A 20736-nucleotide genomic window follows, 5' to 3' on the forward strand; every position below is an offset into this window, starting at 1 on the left:
CGCCTCACACTTGACAATTTACGGTTGTCTGTTCGACATATTCCCACTTGAAGCCAAACCACCGCCAGACGATGGACCCCCTGCTGTTTTTTGGGTGAATTAATTATTCCTTCATTTGTTACCAGATTCGCACCTTCTTTCTCTCGTATTACCGCTAGCATCACAGCTAATGTTAGCCATGTTGCTACCTCTTTGCTGCGCGAGGGCGTACACGTATGTGACGTATGTCGTGACAGTATGTGACGTGTGTAGAAGCTGCGCTTGCTGTCTGTGAGAAGGAGAAACAGGAAAGAGCGAGGAGAGCCTGTAGTGTAATACCAGCAGCTAAAAGCAACTGTGTGAGAACGTATACTCGAATATCACGATATAGTCATTTTCCATATCGCACAGAGACAAACCCGCGATATATCGCGCATATCGATATATCGCCCAGCCCTAATATATATATATATATATATATATATATATTTTATATATATATATATATATATATATATATATATATATATATATATATATATATATATATATATACAAACCCCGTTTCCATGTGAGTTGGGATATTGTGTTAGATGTAAACATAAACGGAATACAATGATTTGCAAATCCTTTTTTTCAACCCATATTCAATTGAATGCACTACAAAGACAAGATATTTGATGTTCAAACTCAAACTTTTCGCAAATAATAATTAACTTAGAATTTCATGGCTGCAACACGTGCCAAAGTAGTTGGGAAAGGGCATGTTCACCACTGTGTTACATGGCCTTTCCTTTTAACAACACTCAGTAAACGTTTGGGAACTGAGGAGACACATTTATGAAGCTTCTCAGGTGGAATTCTTTCCCATTCTTGCTTGATGTACAGCTTAAGTTGTTCAACAGTCCGGGGGTCTCCGTTGTGGTATTTTAGGCTTCATAATGCGCCACACATTTTCAATGGGAGACAGGTCTGGACTACAGGCAGGCCAGTCTAGTACCAGCACTCTTTTACTATGAAGCCACATTGAGGTAACACGTGGATTGGCATTGTCTTGCTGAAATAAGCAGGGGCGTCCATGGTAACGTTGCTTGGATGGCAACATATGTTGCTCCAAAACCTGTATGTACCTTTCAGCAATAATGGTACCTTCACATATGTATAAGTTACCCATGTCTTGGGCACTAATACACCCCCATACCATCACAGATGCTGGCTTTTCAACTTTGCACCTATAACAATACGGATGGTTCTTTTCCTCTTTGGTCCGGAGGACACGACGTCCACAGTTTCCAAAAACAATTTGAAATGTGGACTCGTCAGACCACAGAACACTTTTCCACTTTGCATCAGTCCATCTTAGATGAGCTCAGGCCCAGCGAAGCCGACGGCGTTTCTGGGTGTTGTTGATAAACGGTTTTCGCCTTGCATAGGAGAGTTTTAACTTGCACTTACAGATGTAGCGACCAACTGTAGTTACTGACAGTGGGTTTCTGAAGTGTTCCTGAGCCCATGTGGTGATATCCTTTACACACTGATGTTGCTTGTTGATGCAGTACAGCCTGAGGGATCGAAGGTCACGGGCTTAGCTGCTTACGTGCAGTGATTTCTCCAGATTCTCTGAACCCTTTGATGATATTACGGACCGTAGCTGGTGAAATCTCTAAATTCCTTGCAATAGCTGGTTGAGAAAGGTTTTTCTTAAACTGTTCAACAATTTGCTCACGCATTTGTTGACAAAGTGGTGACCCTCGCCCCATCCTTGTTTGTGAATGACTGAGCATTTCATGGAATCTACTTTTATACCCAATCATGGCACCCACCTGTTCCCAATTTGCCTGTTCACCTGCGGGATGTTCCAAATAAGTGTTTGATGAGCATTCCTCAACTTTATCAGTATTTATTGCCACCTTTCCCAACTTCTTTGTCACGTGTTGCTGGCATCAAATTCTAAAGTTAATGATTATTTGCAAAAAAAAAAAATTTTTCAGTTTGAACATCCAATATCACATATGTCTTCAAAGCGCTCAATGGTCTCGCCCCAGCTTACATTAAAGATCTCCTGGACCAACCCACCAGCTCCAGGCTTGGTCGTTGCCTTAGATCGGACCACCAGATGACCCTGAAGGTCCCACGGTCAAACTTGGTGACAAAGGGAGACCGTGCTTTCTCAGTGATGGCACCTAGGTTATGAAATAAGCTGCCCCTGAATATTAAGTCCGCCACCACTCTGGACTCTTTTAGAGCACAGCTTAAAACTCACCTTTTTACAGCAGATGACTTTTGATTTATGTGTTCATTGTGAGTCTTAAATGTTTAGTTTAGATTCCTTTGTGTGTCTCAGTCTCTGTTTTTTTTGTTTCTCCACTCGGGCTGATGTAACAGTTGGTTGGGGGGCGCATAATAAATGAAAATAACATAACATATGTTGTCTTTGTAGCATATTCAATTGAATATGGGTTGAAAATGATTTGCAAATCATTGTATTCCATTTATATTTACATCTAACACAATTTCCCAACTCATATGGAAACGGGGTTTGTAGATACTGCAGTATTACGGTTTCAAAGTCTTCAACATAATGTCGTGACGTGTGACGGTATGAAACGAAAACTTGGTGAGTGTAGTTTTTTTCTGGCGCTTTAACATTGGCCAGGTCTGAAAATAAACAATATCTCCCAGAACCCTCTGCGCAGCGTGGGACCACCGTGGAACGCCATAAGCAGGAAGTGAAGTATCGAAGATAAAAACTCTATAAACTAAAAACAACAGCGCTGGAAGGAGCATAATATGACATGAAGAGAATATGAATACATTTAGATATTTAGGGAAAGTAAATTAAAAATGGCTTGTATCTTTAATGATGATCAAGATTTCTGGTTATGTTAGGCCAGCAGACAAGGCCTTGCTGGCCCAGCCGGCACACCACTGCCGTTATAACCCTAGGAACATTAAGGAATAAGTGGTCCTACATCAGGAAGAAGGTGAAGAAGAAGATGGATGTTGCCAAAACAGGCGAGTGGGCCAGAGATAATGTAGTCCTGCTTCCCGTTTGAAAAGATAGTCCGTCCTATGATACAAGAGGTGGGTGACTCTGGTTACTCCCAATATGAATATAATTTGTGTAAATTACGGCAAAATATAGCCTGCTCACAGCCAGATTAAAGTTTCATGTGAGCCACGTGACACAAATTCAGGCCATTCCTCCGCGGTCTCCGGTGCAATGAGTGTGCCGCAACCACCGGCAGCTGTGCCGGAGTCACAAGAACACGTTAGGACAGCAATAGGTGGCAAAATGATTGCCTAGATAAATTAATAGACGTCCTTACAAATATTGATATGAAGCATTAACTGTATAGGCGAAAAAGTTAATTTTGTGTTCTTGCCTCGATCTTTTACATTGTTTAGTTTATTATTATTCTTCGGTCAATGGTCAACAAAATAAACAAACAATTGTACATTCATAGATTGAAAAAGAAAATGTTGCAGACCGAAAGGGTTTAGGCTGAAATTGAACACTCATTGCGCCTAACCCTATAGACAATGTCAAGTACAAGATGAACTTCCGAAAATTATGAAATGTCCTTTGTACAACATATTATAAATACACATTATACACAACATAAACACAGTTCAATTACATACACAGTAAAGGCATGTGAAATATCCTTGTACACGTGTTAGTTAAACCTTTGCACCAATTATATACTATATACAAACAATTATACTTCCATTATTATTTATATCTCTCATTTAGTTTTTAATTAACATTGATCATAGTATTAACTACAGTGTTGATTCAAGAGTGATATATTTTTTCAAGACATTAGTCTTAAAGTGCTTTTTAAATGTGTGAATGGAACTGGAACATTTTAAGGAATCATCCAAGCTGTTCCACAGTTGAACCCCCCTGACAGAAACACATCTACTTTTTAAGCTTGTTCTTATGTTTGCTTTCTAAAAGACAGCTGAACCTCTGAGGTCATAGGGATTCTCTCTGGGTTTGAACCTCTCCTGTAGACACAGAAGCAGCATGTGGTTGTGAGCTTTGTACGTCACAATAGCAGTGTTGAGGTCAACAAGATCATGCAATTTTAATGTTTTTAATTGAATAAACAGAGCATTGGTATGGTCATGATAATCCGCATAATTTACAATTCTAATCGCTTTCTTTTGAAGTAAGAATATAGAGTTGATGTTTTATTTGTAATTGTTACCCCAGATTTCAACACAATAATTGAGATATGAGAGTACGAAATAATTATATAACATGTTAAGAGCCTTTTGATTTACAGAGTTTTTGATTTTATGTAACATAGCAATAATTTTTGCCATCTTTGTCTTAAGTATATTTATGTACAGTTTCCAATTTAATTTATCATCTATATAGATTCCCAGAAATGTTGTTGAATACACCCTTTCCAAATCAAATGTTGGCAAAGCCTGAACGACCACCTGTGTGTGCCGCCAAAGAATCCACAGCATGTAGAAATGTGCGAATGTGACGCATGGAAGTTGGCGTGAGACACCGCACACAGGGGCGCCGAAAAGGGGGGGGTAAAGGAGACGGATTCTAGGGGCCCATGATGGAGGGAGGCCCAGAGAGGCCCCTAATGATGATGAAATTATAATACAGGGGGCCCTGTAAAGATTCTTTTCACGGGGCCCAAAATCCCTAGCGGCACCCCTGACCGCACATTACCACGTTCGGTTCAGTCTTGATACAGCTCAACTTTGCTGTAAAAAAGTACGTATGCCAGGTTTTTCTCATGGCACACAAAAGTGGTTGGGAACCACCAGTTTGACCCTGTAACAGAATATTTCCTTTTGTTCCTATTGGGAAATGGTTTAAAGACCGTCCACTGGCAGACAGTGGACGGTCTGTGTTGTGGTCTGTGTCTGTGTTATTATTATTATTGGCTTTTATCTAGTTTGCATTTTGTCTGTATTATTACTGTTATCATTATTATCAACTCATTCTATTTTTTATTTTCCTATTTTAATGATGTTGGATCTGTGTTGTTGTTGTTGTTGGGGACAAGTGTTGTAAATTAGCTTTGGCTACAAACACTGTGATGCATGAATCGGATAACTGTTTCCGATGTCTATGTTTTTGTATCTGTCCCTATTTCAAATAAACCTCTATAATAATAATAATAACATGTGATCATTTTGGTTTGGTTTATTTGTTTCAGACATGCCTAATAAGTTACGTCAGGGAACATTACTTGATTACATTTGATGCGGTTGACAATGTTTTAGGTGACCCAAAGCATAACAATTTTCTGCTAATCATCCAAAATTACTCATTTGTTTAAAGCCCAAAGAACAGACTTTCCAATATCACTAACTAACTGTGTGACGCACTCATGCCGACCGGTGCTAAACGACGCTTAAATTGATTTCCTGTGTGAAAGCTGAAAATGATGCGGCCTCATTATGTAAATCCCAGGAAATGTGAAGTCAAAGTGCTAATCAGATGAGCTTAAGTCCTTATCTTTTCTCAGTTTCTCGCATTCTGAGCTGTATTGGAGATCCTGGCAAATAGTTTCACAGACTCAAAGCGAAAAGACTGAAAAACAGAGACTGCCACCAATAAAATCTATGAAACAACATGTTGGTATATTTGAGCAATGTGCATTTAACTAAAGAGAAGGAATGGTTGATTTACACGCATTTTCTTTTGTTTCCTCTGCAGCATGAACGAGAGCAGGTGATGACCACAAATGTCTGGCTGACACAGGTGACCTTCACACACACACGCAAAACACACACACACACACACACACACACACACACACACACACTTAATGTGATGAAAGGAGCGCCTCCTAATCATTTTCTTGTACAAACCAACCAAACATGTCCTCATGCCGTTTCCTTATTTGCACTGGGATGCCAACTACCGGAAATTCCGGACTATAAGCCGCTACTTTTTTCTTATGCTTTGCACTCTGCGGCTTATAAAACGGTGCAGTTAATTTATGAATTTGTCTTTGCTGGCGACCATAATGTTGTGAATTTAAACAAATAGTTTTCAACAGACACTGAAAAGGTGTGTTATTTTTTGTGCTAGGGCTCCATCTTTTGGATGAGTTCACTCATTGCAGGTGCTGTGGGGTGAACGTCTACAGTATTTCCTTCTGTTTAGAGCTTTCAACCGGAAGTACAAGTGCCGTTCCGTCTTCTAGTGGTCCATAGCGTTTTTACTTGAATGTATTTTTCATTCATCACTCCAATCAACTTTTGTAAATTTTACAATATAACTAAAACTATTCATACTTACTGAACTGTCCCATGTGTGATGCCTGTACACTGCAAAAACTGAAATCTAAGATTAAATATCTCAAATAAGGGTGATATTTGCTTATTTTCTGTGTAATAAGATACTTCTTCTCACTAAGCAGATTTTATGTTAGAGTATTTTACTTGTTTTAAGGGTTTTGGGCCTTAATGATCTCAGTAAGATATTAGAGCTTGTTGCTGAGATTTCATGACCTATATTGAGTAAAACGTGCTTGAAACTAGATTATCAACTGTTGCAAAGCTGTGTCATCAACACTCACAAGTATAAAACTCCTTTTTTAAAGTAATAATTTCTTATTTCAAGCATGAAAAAAAAAAATCATGATTTTGATACAATTGTGTCTCATAATTAAAGCAGCTGACGGCCAAATTGACTTTGCTGTTTTATTTTCAATAAAACAATAGAAAATACGTACTCCTATAGTAGTACAGTTGGTACAGTACAGAAAACGGACAGTTAATATTTAAACATTCAACATTTCAAACAATTTTGAACAGAAATAGTTCATGCACATTCAGATAAATTTCTCAAAATTACAATTAAACTTTTTTTGGGCGGGGGCCGGGTTGTATAATATGCGCACTAATTGACTGAAAGAGCACGCACTTGGCGCGATGATGTCATGTTATCGATGGGAAAATGCATTTTTAGACAATATGATTTGCCGAGCGGCTAGGAGACCTTGAGAGTAAACAAGCGGTTGCCTTGTTGCCTTTCCATTAAGAACAATAAATCAGTTTTTAGTATAAGTTTGCTGGTTTCAAGAAATGTAATGCCGAGCGCATATCATTATGTCAAGATAATGGCACTAGCATTTACATAATTTAAGAATATTTTTCAACATATTCTACCAAGAAAAGTGCACTTGTTATTAGTGAGAATATTCTTATTTTAAGGTATTTTCGGGTTCATTGAGGTTAGCTGATTTCACTTGTTTTGGAAAGTCTTGACAAGTCAAATTTTCTTGTTCTATTAGCAGATAATTTCGCTTAGTTCAAATAAAATACCCCTAATTTTTGTATTTTTTTTTTCTTGTTTTTAAACACTGACTCTTTGCAGTGCAGGAGTGTTGTCATGCATATTTTAATGTGCTATCGTAATGAAATCAAGCTAGTGTCGTTAACATTAGCTATAATGCTAACACGTTTACGAGTGTTTGTGTTAGTATTATTAACTTACAATGTTTGTATTGTTCCAGTTTCTTAAATTTACCAAAACGTCACCGCGCAGTTATGGAGTCTGTTTAGCTGATTGGAGAGCTAGACGATGATTTGTGTTTTGTTTGATGAGTCGTTTTACTGCCGTGTTACAGACACCATTTGGAAACAATTAGGGTATGAACATAAAGATTTACAAAATCTTTATGTGTAAAAAACTAATTTCACCCCGTATGTATATTTATAGTCCAGTGTAGCTAATATTTGGGGAAAAAAATGTTTTTTTTAAATTCAGTGGGTGCGGTTTATATACTCTATAGTCCGGAAAATGTGATGACTGAACTGTATTACAAAAACATCACTTTGTGAATTTGTAATTCTGGTTATTAAGTCTGTAAAAGCAGTGGCTAATCTAACAGTGTAACCATCCCATTACGTGTCATACTTAGATGTATTATTTTAGTAGTTTACAACTAAGCCACAACACACAGAGCTGTTTCCTAATATTTTCCCCCACAAAATTTGGAACATGTTGGTCAAGTTCAGTGAGAAGCATGTCGATCCTGTTAGGTCCTTGCTGAGCTTTCTCAGTTACAAATTGCAAAACTATTTCATTAAGACACTTTGAAGACACCCCTAAAATTAAATGAGAAAGTGTGAGAAAATATATTTTATATGATGACAAAATACACAAATACAATATGTATATAAATAGTAAATTTAAATGTATTATACACACCTTGTTTATTGGCTAAGTCCAATAGAAAGCAGGAATGTTTGAATTGTGTCGCCAAAGGATTACATGTTTAAAAATATAAATATATTTGTTGAGTTTGGTAAAAATAAACCATGTAATACATTTGAATCATCATTAGTTGATTATTATGATTGGTATCAGGCTAGAAAAGTGCATTGTTTTAGAATTGTCAAGTAGTGGTGGTGACGAACCCCAAGATGCAGAGATGGCAGGTTTGGTGCAGGAAAACATAATTTAACGTCCAAAATTAAGGCAAAACACAAACCAGGAACCAGGAACAGGCAAACTGGAAACTGGAAACAGGGAACAGGAACCAGCAAACAGGAAAACTGGAAACCGCAAACAGTCCACAGCATACAGCTTACAGCTACAGCGACAGCGACAATACTCCAGCACTGACTGGAGGGCAAAGCAGGTCTAAATAGCAGCTGGCTGATTGACACCAGGTGTGGCCAGGTGCCAATCAGCCGCAGCTGAGGGGAAACAGCGCTCAGGGAGACAAGCAGGTAACTGAACCAAAATAAGAGCGCTGACAGGGAATAAAAACAAACAGAGGAAAAACCAAAACATAACTAAATTGTCAGTGACAAACCTGACAATAATGGCACTTTTTGCTAATATTTGGTTTACAGACCAAACACCCTCACTATGATGCATTGCAGTTCGACGCCTCTGCATATTGACGACAGAATGGTTTATGAACGGTTGACCTGACACGGTTCTGAGCGTTTGTGCTGTTTGGATCATGCTTTTTAAAAAATGTTTGTGTTACTAATCAGTTAGGAGCATAAGGCCCTATGATATCTGTGTTACAGAAAGGCCAATAAATACAGAATCTACTTTTTAAACGCAGAAATTCCCGGAAATGTTGTCATCGTGAAAAACGTTTATCTGGGGAAATGGTGTTAACTAAGATACATGCACCTCCTCACAAACCCTCAACCGCTCCTAACAAAACTAATCTTTTCACTTCCTGGAGCCGTGTCAACACGTGAGCCGGCCGCCCTGCACTTTTCTCGGGTAGAGTTGCCAACCGTCCCGTGGAAATGGGAATCGTCCCGTATTTAGAGACAAAAGTACAGTTTGTCGCAGGCTGAGGCTAAATCAATCGATGCCAGTGTGTCTGATCACTCATCTACCAAACCCATTGCAGGTCGACTTTTCTGGCAACCGTTTGTTTTGCCCTCTGCCTCAGTCCAGCTTCTGGCAATCAGACTACAAATGGGACTTTTTACCAAAATTAAATGTTTCTATTTAAAATAAAGAAGCAAACTCTGAGCCACATGTGGCCATTACATCTACGAGGTACAGGCTAATTTATTAGTATTGCTAGCTCACTTTTTTTAGAAGTGTCATTTAGCAACTCTGCTCTCTTGTTATAATAATGATGTCTTGTCCTCCGAAAACTAGTTTTGCATCTAAGTTGTTAAACATAAACATTGTGTCCAGCTTTATGATAGCGACACTACACTTTACAATGGTGCCACCACACTTCATGATAGCGTCACCACTTTATGATAGTGACACTATATTTTATGATAGTGCCACCACACTTTATGATAGTGCCACTACACTTTATTATAGTGCCACCACACTTTATGATAGTGACACTAAAGGGGTCTCCAACGGTTTGCTGGCAATACAGTAAGGCTCAATTCAAATTCTCCCTCCTGTGATTTGAATTAAATAAAAGTCAAATATCTCACCCTGTCTTTCTTTTTGTCCAAGTAGTTTTCATACTGATGCAAGTTGGAGACCTTTTCTCTATCAATAAGCTGCACACTAAATTTATACTGTTAAGCAGGAGGACAGATATCTGTTTAAGAAATATGTTGGGGTTTTTTTCAGTAAAAGTTTGTTTGCTTAATCGAGTAATTGGATAAAACACACTTTATAGCGCCAGTGTAAATTTAAGCAATTAATCGTTGCACCCCTAGTAGATTGTCAGTCTTTTGGTCATATAACCCAAAACAGGTCGACCAGCCCCACAAGGTGTCCCTTTTTTTTTTCCAGTGAGTTGGGAACCATATTGTTGGGCGAGCTCCCTGCCCCTGTCACTCAGACTTCAAAGTGGCCACTGCAAACTAGGGCTGCAACTAACAACTAATTTGATAATCGATTAATCTGTCGATTATTACTTCGATTAATAATCGGATAAAAGAGACAAACTACATTTCTATCCTTTCCAGTATTTTATTGGGGGAAAAACAGCATACTGGCACCATACTTATTTTGATTATTGTTTCTCAGCTGTTTGTAAATGTTGCAATTTATAAATAAAGGTTTATAAAAAGATGTAAGCACAAGTAAACACTTGCAGGGCATTACTGCCTGACGCACCTCCGACAGTGCCATGTGGTGCTGGCTGCAGGGTCGTCAGCCGGGAGCCACCCTTCACGGATGTTTCGCTCCTTTAATCCCGGAACATCTCTGGGTGGTGGAGCAGCGACAGGGACGTCTCCCTGCCACCCCCTGCAGCCAGCTGGAGGATCCATAATGTACCCACATTCTAACCCTGGTGTTATTGCTGTTGTGTATATGGAATGAGTCCCAAGGGACTATGCATGGCAGGGACGTCCATCTCCCTGAGTCAAGCGTGGGCCTGACCGCATACCATAACATGGCAGCAGGGAAGCCTCCCTACTGCCCCTTGTCTACACGCCTTGCTTTCCCCACGCCTTGTCGTTTCTTCTGAGCCACAACCAGAAGCTCCCCTGTTCTGCCTCCTCTGCCAGGGCTTTGAGGGCCTTCTTTAGATTGGAGCCTTTGATCCCGAGGGACTTTAGGAGTCGCTGGGTGGACGCTCCAGTGTAGCCTCGACAGCCAACTTCTACTGGATAGGTGAAGGGCCTCCATCCTGCTTGTGCACACTCACTTGCCAGCTCTGAGTACTTGTCCCTCTTTCTTTCAAAGGCAGCCTCCATTCCCTCTTCCCATGGTACCGTTAATTCTACCATGATGACAGTTTTAGTAGAGGTGGACCACAGGACAATGTCTGGGCGTAACGAGGTTGTTGTGATCTCTTGAGGGAACTTCAACTGACAATCTAGATCAGCCCTCATGTTCCATTCTCCGCCAGCTGACAGGAGAGACTGGATGCTCTTGCTGCTGCTCTGAGGCTGGCCACCTTGCTTGACAAACTTAATCAACCGCTGAGCTGTTCCCGGACTGGCCCCATTTGCTTCCACTCTGCGTGCCTCCAGGATTTCAGCTAGCCTTCGCAGGACGCGGTCGTGCCGCCATCCATACCGGCCCTGCGACAAAGCTACCTTGCAGCCAGAAAGAATGTGACGCAAGCTTGGGTTCTGGGAGTCACAGAGCTGGCAGGTCACCTCTGCCCCGTACCACACATGCAAGTTCCCGGGACTGGGGAGGGTATCGTACGTGGCCCTGATGAGGAAACTTAGCCTCGCCTGGGGCATCTTCCACATGTCTGCCCACGTAACAACTCTGTTGACAACAGCCTCCCAATTGGTCCATCTCCCTTGCTGCTGTTGGCCCACAGCCTTGATCATGTAGCTCTCCTCTTCCATCTTGACCACTTCTGAGATCACTAGATCTTTTTTTTCCTTCCTTGAGGCTTTGGACCACATCTTGGATGCTGCTCCCCATCCAAAGCCGGCTCTGCCAGACTGTATCTGTCCTACCATCTCCTGGTGTTTCAGTCGGACGATGGCCTGGTCTACTGTCTGCGTCGCATTCCACTTACGCCCTGTACAGACTTGGGTCTTGGTGTTACGGACAGACGGATCAGGTGAGTCTCTGAGCTCGAACACGAGCCTCACCTTCTCCTGTTGGTAGCCCAAGCTGATGGATTTCAGTGGCAGCTTCAGAATGGTTCTTCCAAACAGCGCCGTGTTGGAAAGACATCTGGGAAGGCCCAGCCACTTGCGGATGTAGTTGTTGGCTTTTGAGTCCATCTTGAGGACTGTTGTGGAGGTGATGTCGCACAACTTCAAGGGCCACATCAGGCGATGGTATAAGGTGAACTGGTAACACCAGACCTTGAATTTACCTGGAATATAGCTTTGGTCAATTGTGTTCAGGCCATCCTTCAGCTGAGAAGTGACAGAGGCAGCCATGTGCTTATCAGACATGTCAGCAGTGTAACGCCTTCCGAGGCTCCGCACAGGTTGGTCGACCACGCGTGGGATTAATTCACCATCCACTGAGAATGAGATGTTGTCATTCCTGGCTCCTTTCCGGATGGAGAGGCTGCGGGACTTGGCAGGTTTTATTTTCATCCGTGCCCATGCTAGGAGCTCCCCGAGTCTTTTCAGGAGTCTGGAGGTACATGCAGCCGTCTGGAGGAGGATGGTAACATCATCCATGTAGCCCCGCAGCGCCGGAAGTCGCTGGCCTGACTCAGATCTCACTCCTCGGGCCATCTGTTTTCCACCGATAAGGATGATCTCGAAGGCTGTTATGAACAGTATTGGAGAGATAGAGCAACCCATTGCTATTCCCTTCTCTAACTGGTGCCAACCAGTTGAGATCTCCTGAGTCGTGTAGCAGACTTTGAAGTTGTTAAAGTAGTTTACTACCAGGCTTTGGATGCATGATGGAATGTGGAAGAAGTTGAGTGCAAAACTGATGAGTTGAAGTGGAACCGATCCATAGGCATTGGCCAGATCCACCCAAACCACATGCAGGTCCGCTTTGTTGCGCTTGGCTGACTGGATTTGCTCCCAGATCATGGCCGAGTGCTCCACGCAGCCAGGGAAGCCTGAAACGCCTGCCTTCTGACAACTGGTGTCGATGTAATTGTTTGCCAGAAGGTAGTTGGTCATCCGCTTCGCCACCACGGTGAAGAAAAGCTTCCCTTCCACATTCAGTAGGGCAATACCTCTGAACTGGTCGATGTTACAAGAGTTACTCTCTTTTGGGATAAAAGTTGTTATTGCTCTGCTCCACGATGATGGTATGGACTGGGTTTTCCAGGTAACGCCCATCAGCTTCCACAACAGCTTCAGGAGTCCAGGACAGTTTTTGAAAACCTTGTAAGGTACCCCTTTCGGTCCGGGTGCTGAAGCAGTTCTTGCACGCTCAACCACTTGCTTAACCTCAGCCCATCTCGGGGGGGTGGTGTCAAACTGCGAGGAAGGCTCAGGTGGGCGAGGTCAAAATAAGTATGGTGCTAGTATGCTGGGTTTTTTCAATAAAATCTGGAAAGGATAGAAATGTAGTTTGTCTCTTTTATCCGATTATTAATCGATTAATCGGAGTAATAATCAACAGATTAATCGATTATCAAATTAGTTGTTAGTTGCAGCCCTAATCCATACTACATCCAGTTCTAGTGCTCACACTTCTGATTTTCCTTAAAGGCCTACTGAAACCCACTACTACCGACCACGCAGTCTGATAGTTTATATATCAATGATGAAATCTTAACATTGCAACACATGCCAATACGTTAACTTATAAAGTGCAATTTTAAATTTCCCGCGAAACTTCCGGTTGAAAACGTCTATGTATAATGACGTATGCGTGTGACGTCAATCGTTGAAACGGAAGTTTTCGGACCCCATTGAATCAAATATAAAAAGCTCTGTTTTCATCTCAAAATTCCACAGTATTCTGGACATCTGTGTTGGGGAATCTTTTGCAATTTGTTTAATGAACAATGAAGACTGCAAAGAAGAAAGTTGTAGGTGGGATCGGTGTATTAGCGGCGGACTACAGCAACACAACCAGGAGGACTTTGAGATGGATAGCAGACGCGCTAGCCGCCGAACTCACCTTGACTTCCTCCGTCTCCGGGCCGCCGACCGCATCTATGATCGGGTGAAGTCCTTCGTCGCTCCGTCGATTGCTGGAACGCAGGTGAGCATGAGTGTTGATGAGCAGATGAGGGCTGGCGTAGGTGGATAGCGAATGTTTTTAGCATAGCTCTGTGAGGTCCCGTTGCTAAGTTAGCTTCAATGGCGTCGTTAGCAACAGTATTGTTAAGCTTCGCCAGCCTGGAAAGCATTAACCGTGTAGTTACATGTCCATGGTTTAATAGTATTGTTGATTTTCTGTCTATCCTTCCAGTCAGGGGTTTATTTATTTTGTTTCTATCTGCATTTCAGCCCAGATGCTATCACGTTAGCTCCGTAGCTAAAGAGCTTCGCCGATGTATTTTCGTGGAGATAAAAGTCACCGTGAATGTCCATTTCGCATTCTCGACTCTCATTTTCAAGAGGATATAGTATCCAAGGTGGTTTAAAATACAAATCCGTGATCCACAATAGAAAAAGGAGAAAGTGTGGAATCCAATGAGCCCTTGTACCTAAGTTACGGTCAGAGCGAAAAAAGATACGTCCTGCACTGCACTCTAGTCCTTCACTCTCACGTTCCTCATCCACGAATCGTTCATCCTCGCTCAAATTAATGGGGTAATCGTCGCTTTCTCGATCCGAATCGCTTTCGCTGCATTGTAAACAATGGGGAAATGTGAGGAGCCCTTCAGCCTGTGACGTCACGCTACTTCCGGTACAGGCAAGGCTTTTTTTTATCATCGATCAAAAGTTGCGAACTTTATCGTCGATGTTCTCTACTAAATCCTTTCAGCAAAAATATGGCAATATCGCGAAATGATCAAGTATGACACATAGAATGGATCTGCTATCCCCGTTTAAATAAAAAGAAAAATTTCAGTAGGCCTTTAAGCCACTTTTTCAGTTTTGTGGAGAAAAGTTTAATGTCCGACTGTAACTTTAACTCCAGTGGCAAAGAGTTCCACAGATGTGAGGCCTTCACCGGGAAGGGAGACAGGTTCGCTTCATGCGACAGTTTACGTTCACATTTGCTAACCTCTCACATCTTTTTTCTGTACTTTCCGTGCGCTTCCGAGTGGCCCGTCATTTTTGCTTTTCACCTTGTATATGGAATTAAAAGACTCTTATCTGCACACTAATTCTGCCGCTTCTCGTCTTTTGCATCCTGGAAACACGATCGTCGCTACAATGCGACTGCAACGTAACATATTATTAATATCATAGTTGTAATTCATGTATCACATCTCATCTAATGTAAATGTTGCACACTGTTGTATTTATGTGTTTGTTTCTGACAAGCAAATAAGGGCGTGTGCTTGATGTGCACATAAATATGGATTTACGCATGAAACTAACGGCTGTGTCATTTTGACATAATTTATGACTACATTATTTATAGATGCGTCACCATCATGCGCCTGCACACAATTGCAGACGAGATAGGGAAAGATTTACAACGTGTAAGCAAGCCTAGAATGGCTATCAGTGCTCTGTGGATCAGGCAGCCAGGGGACTTGTCGCGGCAGCAAGGACGGATGGTGATGAGCGTCATGGCGGCCATGCATCATCACAGATACTGCACCAGCATGGAGGCTGCAGCTCTAACATGCTAGACCAGTGGTTCTTAACCTTGTTGGAGGTACCGAACCCCACCAGTTTCATATGCACATTCACCGAACCCTTATTTAGTGAAAAATAAAAAACAATTTTTTTTCAAATTCAAGACAAAGTTATATGTTTTTGGTAACACATTAGTATGGGGAACATATTCTAAGTAACAAAGACTTAATTTTGTGTTATTTGGACACTAAGGGAACATATTCTAAGTAATAAAGACTTAATTTAGAGTTATTTGTTAGGGTCAGTGTTAGAGGGTTAGGGTTATAATAGGGCCATGCCGAATAAGGCATTAATAAGTACTTAATAATGACTAGTTAAGAGCCAATATGTTACTAATTTGCATGTTAATAAGCAACTAATTAATGGTGAATATGTTCCCCATACTAAAGTGTTACCATGTTTTTTACTGGTGCATAAAATGAACCGTGCATGAACATCACATCTCTCGTTTATGTTTTACTTGGTAAACACTTGAACGCAACATTTTTACTATTGATGTACTTAGTAGACATTTGAACGCAACACTCCCACAATTATTTTACATGGTAAACACTTGAACACAACATTCTTACTATTGATGTACTTAATAGACATTTGAACGCAACAATCTCGTTAATGTTTTACTTGGTAAACACTTGAACGCAACATTCTTACTATTGATCTACTTAGTAGACATTTGAATGCAACACTCTCGTTTATGTTTTACTTGGTAAACATTTGAACACAACATTCTTACTTTTAATGTACTTAGTAGACATTTGAATGCAACACTATTATTTTACTTGGTAAACACTTGAACACACCATCCTTACTATTGATGTACTTAGTAGACATTTGAACGCAACACTCCCACTATTATTTTACTTGGTAAACACTTGAACACAACATTCTTACTATTGATGTACTTAATAGACATTTGAACGCAACAATCTCGTTAATGTTTTACTTGGTAAACACTTCAACGCAACATTCTTACTATTGATCTACTTAGTAGACATTTGAATGCAACACTCTCGTTTATGTTTTACTTGGTAAACATTTGAACACAACATTCTTACTTTTAATGTACTTAGTAGACATTTGAATGCAACACTATTATTTTACTTGATTATCACTTGAACAGACCATCCTTACTATTGATGTACTTAGTAGACATTTGAACGCAACACTCCCACTATTATTTTACTTGGTAAACACTTGAACACAACATTCTTACTATTGATGTACTTAGTAGACATTTGAACGCAACACTCTCGTTTATGTTTTACTTGGTAAACACTTGAACGCAACATTTTTACTATTGATGTACTTAATAGACATTTGAACGCAACAATCTCGTTAATGTTTTACTTGGTAAACACTTGAACGCAACATTCTTACTATTGCTCTACTTAGTAGACATTTGAATGTAACACTCTCGTTTATGTTTTACTTGGTAAACATTTGAACACAACATTCTTACTTTTAATGTACTTAGTAGACATTTGAATGCAACACTATTATTTTACTTGGTAAAAACTTGAACACACCATCCTTACTATTGATGTACTTAATAAACATATGAACACAACGCTCCCACAATTATTTTACATGGTAAACACTTGAACACAACATTCTTACTATTGATGTACTTAATAGACATTTGAACGCAACAATCTCGTTAATGTTTTACTTGGTAAACACTTGAACGCAACATTCTTACTATTGATCTACTTAGTAGACATTTGAATATAACACTCTCGTTTATGTTTTACTTGGTAAACATTTGAACACAACATTCTTACTTTTAATGTATTAGTAGACATTTGAATGCAACACTATAATTTTACTTGGTTATCACTTGAACAGACCATCCTTACTATTGATGTACTTAGTAGACATTTGAACGCAACACTCCCACTATTATTTTACTTGGTAAACACTTGAACACAACATTCTTACTATTGATGTACTTAGTAGACATTTGAACGCAACAATCTCGTTTATGTTTTACTTGGTAAACACTTGAACGCAACATTCTTACTATTGCTCTACTTAGTAGACATTTGAATGCAACACTCTCGTTTATGTTTTACTTGGTAAACATCTGAACACAACATTCTTACTTTTAATGTGCTTAGTAGACATTTGAATGCAACACTATTATTTTACTTGCTAAACACTTGAACACCATCCTTACTATTGATGTACTTAATAGACATTTGAACGCAACACTCCTGTTTATGTTTTACTTGGTAAACACTTGAACACAACATTCTTACTATTGATGTACTTAATAGACATTTGAACGCAACAATCTCGTTAATGTTTTACTTGAACGCAACATTCTTACTATTGATCTACTTAGTAGACATTTGAATGCAACACTCTCGTTTATGATTTATTTGGTAAACATTTGAACACAACATTCTTATTTTTAATGTACTTAGTAGACATTTGAATGCAACACTATTATTTTACTTGGTAAACACTTGAACACACCATCCTTACTATTGATGTACTTAATGAACATATGAACGCAACACTCCCACAATTATTTTACATGGTAAACACTTGAACACAACATTCTTACTATTGATGTACTTAATAGACATTTGAACGCAACAATCTTGTTAATGTTTTACTTGGTAAACACTTGAACGCAACATTCTTTCTATTGATCTACTTAGTAGACATTTGAATGCAACACTCTCGTTTATGTTTTACTTGGTAAACATTTGAACACAACATTCTTACTTGTAATGTACTTAGTAGACATTTCAATGCAAAACTATTATTTTACTTGGTAAACACTTGAACACACCATCCTTACTATTGATGTACTTAGTAGACATTTGAACGCAACACTCCCACTATTATTTTACTTGGTAAACACTTGAACGCAACATTCTTACTATTGATCTACTTAGTAGACATTTGAATGCAACACTCTCGTTTATGTTTTACTTGGTAAACATTTGAACACAACATTCTTACTTTTAATGTACTTAGTAGACATTTGAATGCAACACTATTATTTTACTTGGTTATCACTTGAACAGACCATCCTTACTATTGATGTACTTAGTAGACATTTGAACGGAACACTCCCACTATTATTTTACTTGGTAAACACTTGAACACAACATTCTTACTATTGATGTACTTAGTAGACATTTGAACGCAACACTCTCGTTTATGTTTTACTTGGTAAACACTTGAACGCAACATTTTTACTATTGATGTACTTAATAGACATTTGAACGCAACAATCTCGTTAATGTTTTACTTGGTAAACACTTGAACGCAACATTCTTAGTATTGCTCTACTTAGTAGACATTTGAATGCAACACTCTCGTTTATGTTTTACTTGGTAAACATTTGAACACAACATTCTTACTTTTAATGTGCTTAGTAGACATTTGAATGCAACACTATTATTTTACTTGGTAAACACTTGAACACACCATCCTTACTATTGATGTACTTAGTAGACATTTGAACGCAACACTCCCACTATTATTTTACTTGGTAAACATTTAAACACAACATTCTTACTATTGATGTACTTAATAGACATTTGAACGCAACACTCCTGTTTATGTTTTACTTGGTAAACACTTGAACACAACTTTCTTACTATCGATGTACTTAGTAGACATTTGAACGCAACAATCTCGTTAATGTTTTACATGGTAAACACTTGAACGCAACATTCTTACTATTGATCTACTTAGTAGACATTTGAATGCAACACTCTCGTTTATGTTTTATTTGGTAAACATTTGAACACAACATTCTTACTTTTAATGTACTTAGTAGACATTTGAATGCAACACTTATTTTACTTGGTAAACACTTGGACACACCATCCTTACTATTGATGTACTTAATAAACATATGAACGCAACACTCCCACAATTATTTTACATGGCAAACACTTGAACACAACATTCTTACTATTGATGTACTTAATAGACATTTGAACGCAACAATCTCGTTAATGTTTTACTTGGTCAACACTTGAACGCGACATTCTTACTATTGATCTACTTAGTAGACATTTGAATGCAACACTCTCGTTTATGTTTTACTTGGTAAACACTTGAACACAACATTCTTACTATTGATGTACTTAATGGACATTTGAACGCAACACTCCTGTTTATGTTTTACTTGGTAAACACTTGAACACAACATTCTTACTATTGATGTACTTAATAGACATTTGAACGCAACAATCTCGTTAATGTTTTACTTGAACGCAACATTCTTACTATTGATCTACTTAGTAGACATTTGAATGCAACACTCTCGTTTATGATTTACTTGGTAAACATTTGAACACAACATTCTTACTTTTAATGTACTTAGTAGACATTTGAATGCAACACTATTATTTTACTTGGTAAACACTTGAACACACCATCCTTACTATTGATGTACTTAATAAACATATGAACGCAACACTCCCACAATTATTTTACATGGTAAACACTTGAACACAACATTCTTACTATTGATGTACTTAATAGACATTTGAACGCAACAATCTCGTTAATGTTTTACTTGGTAAACACTTGAACCCAACATTCTTACTATAGATCTACTTAGTAGACATTTGAATGCAACACTCTCGTTTATGTTTTACTTGGTAAACATCTGAACACAACATTCTTACTTTTAATGTGCTTAGTAGACATTTGAATGCAACACTATTATTTTACTTGCTAAACACTTGAACACCATCCTTACTATTGATGTACTTAATAGACATTTGAACGCGACACTCCTGTTTGTGTTTTACTTGGTAAACACTTGAACACAACATTCTTACTATTGATGTACTTAATAGACATTTGAACGCAACAATCTCGTTAATGTTTTACTTGAACGCAACATTCTTACTATTGATCTACTTAGTAGACATTTGAATGCAACACTCTCGTTTATGATTTATTTGGTAAACATTTGAACACAACATTCTTACTTTTAATGTACTTAGTAGACATTTGAATGCAACACTATTATTTTACTTGGTAAACACTTGAACACACCATCCTTACTATTGATGTACTTAATAAACATATGAACGCAACACTCCCACTATTATTTTACTTGGTAAACACTTGAACACAACATTCTTACTATTGATGTACTTAATAGACATTTGA

General features: G+C 39.1%; 1 protein-coding gene across 1 annotated transcript in view; it reads left to right on the top strand.

Moving 5' to 3' along the window:
* chrnb2 (cholinergic receptor, nicotinic, beta 2) overlaps positions 1 to 20736 on the top strand; it is a 131736-nt gene that overhangs the window by 65444 nt on the left and 45556 nt on the right. The window contains exon 3 of the mRNA XM_062029925.1: positions 5678 to 5722. Coding sequence (XP_061885909.1) covers positions 5678 to 5722 — 45 coding nt within the window. The remainder of the gene's footprint in view (positions 1 to 5677; positions 5723 to 20736) is intronic.

This window comes from Entelurus aequoreus, linkage group LG20, assembly GCF_033978785.1.
Source record: "Entelurus aequoreus isolate RoL-2023_Sb linkage group LG20, RoL_Eaeq_v1.1, whole genome shotgun sequence".
Lineage (NCBI taxonomy): Eukaryota > Metazoa > Chordata > Actinopteri > Syngnathiformes > Syngnathidae > Entelurus > Entelurus aequoreus.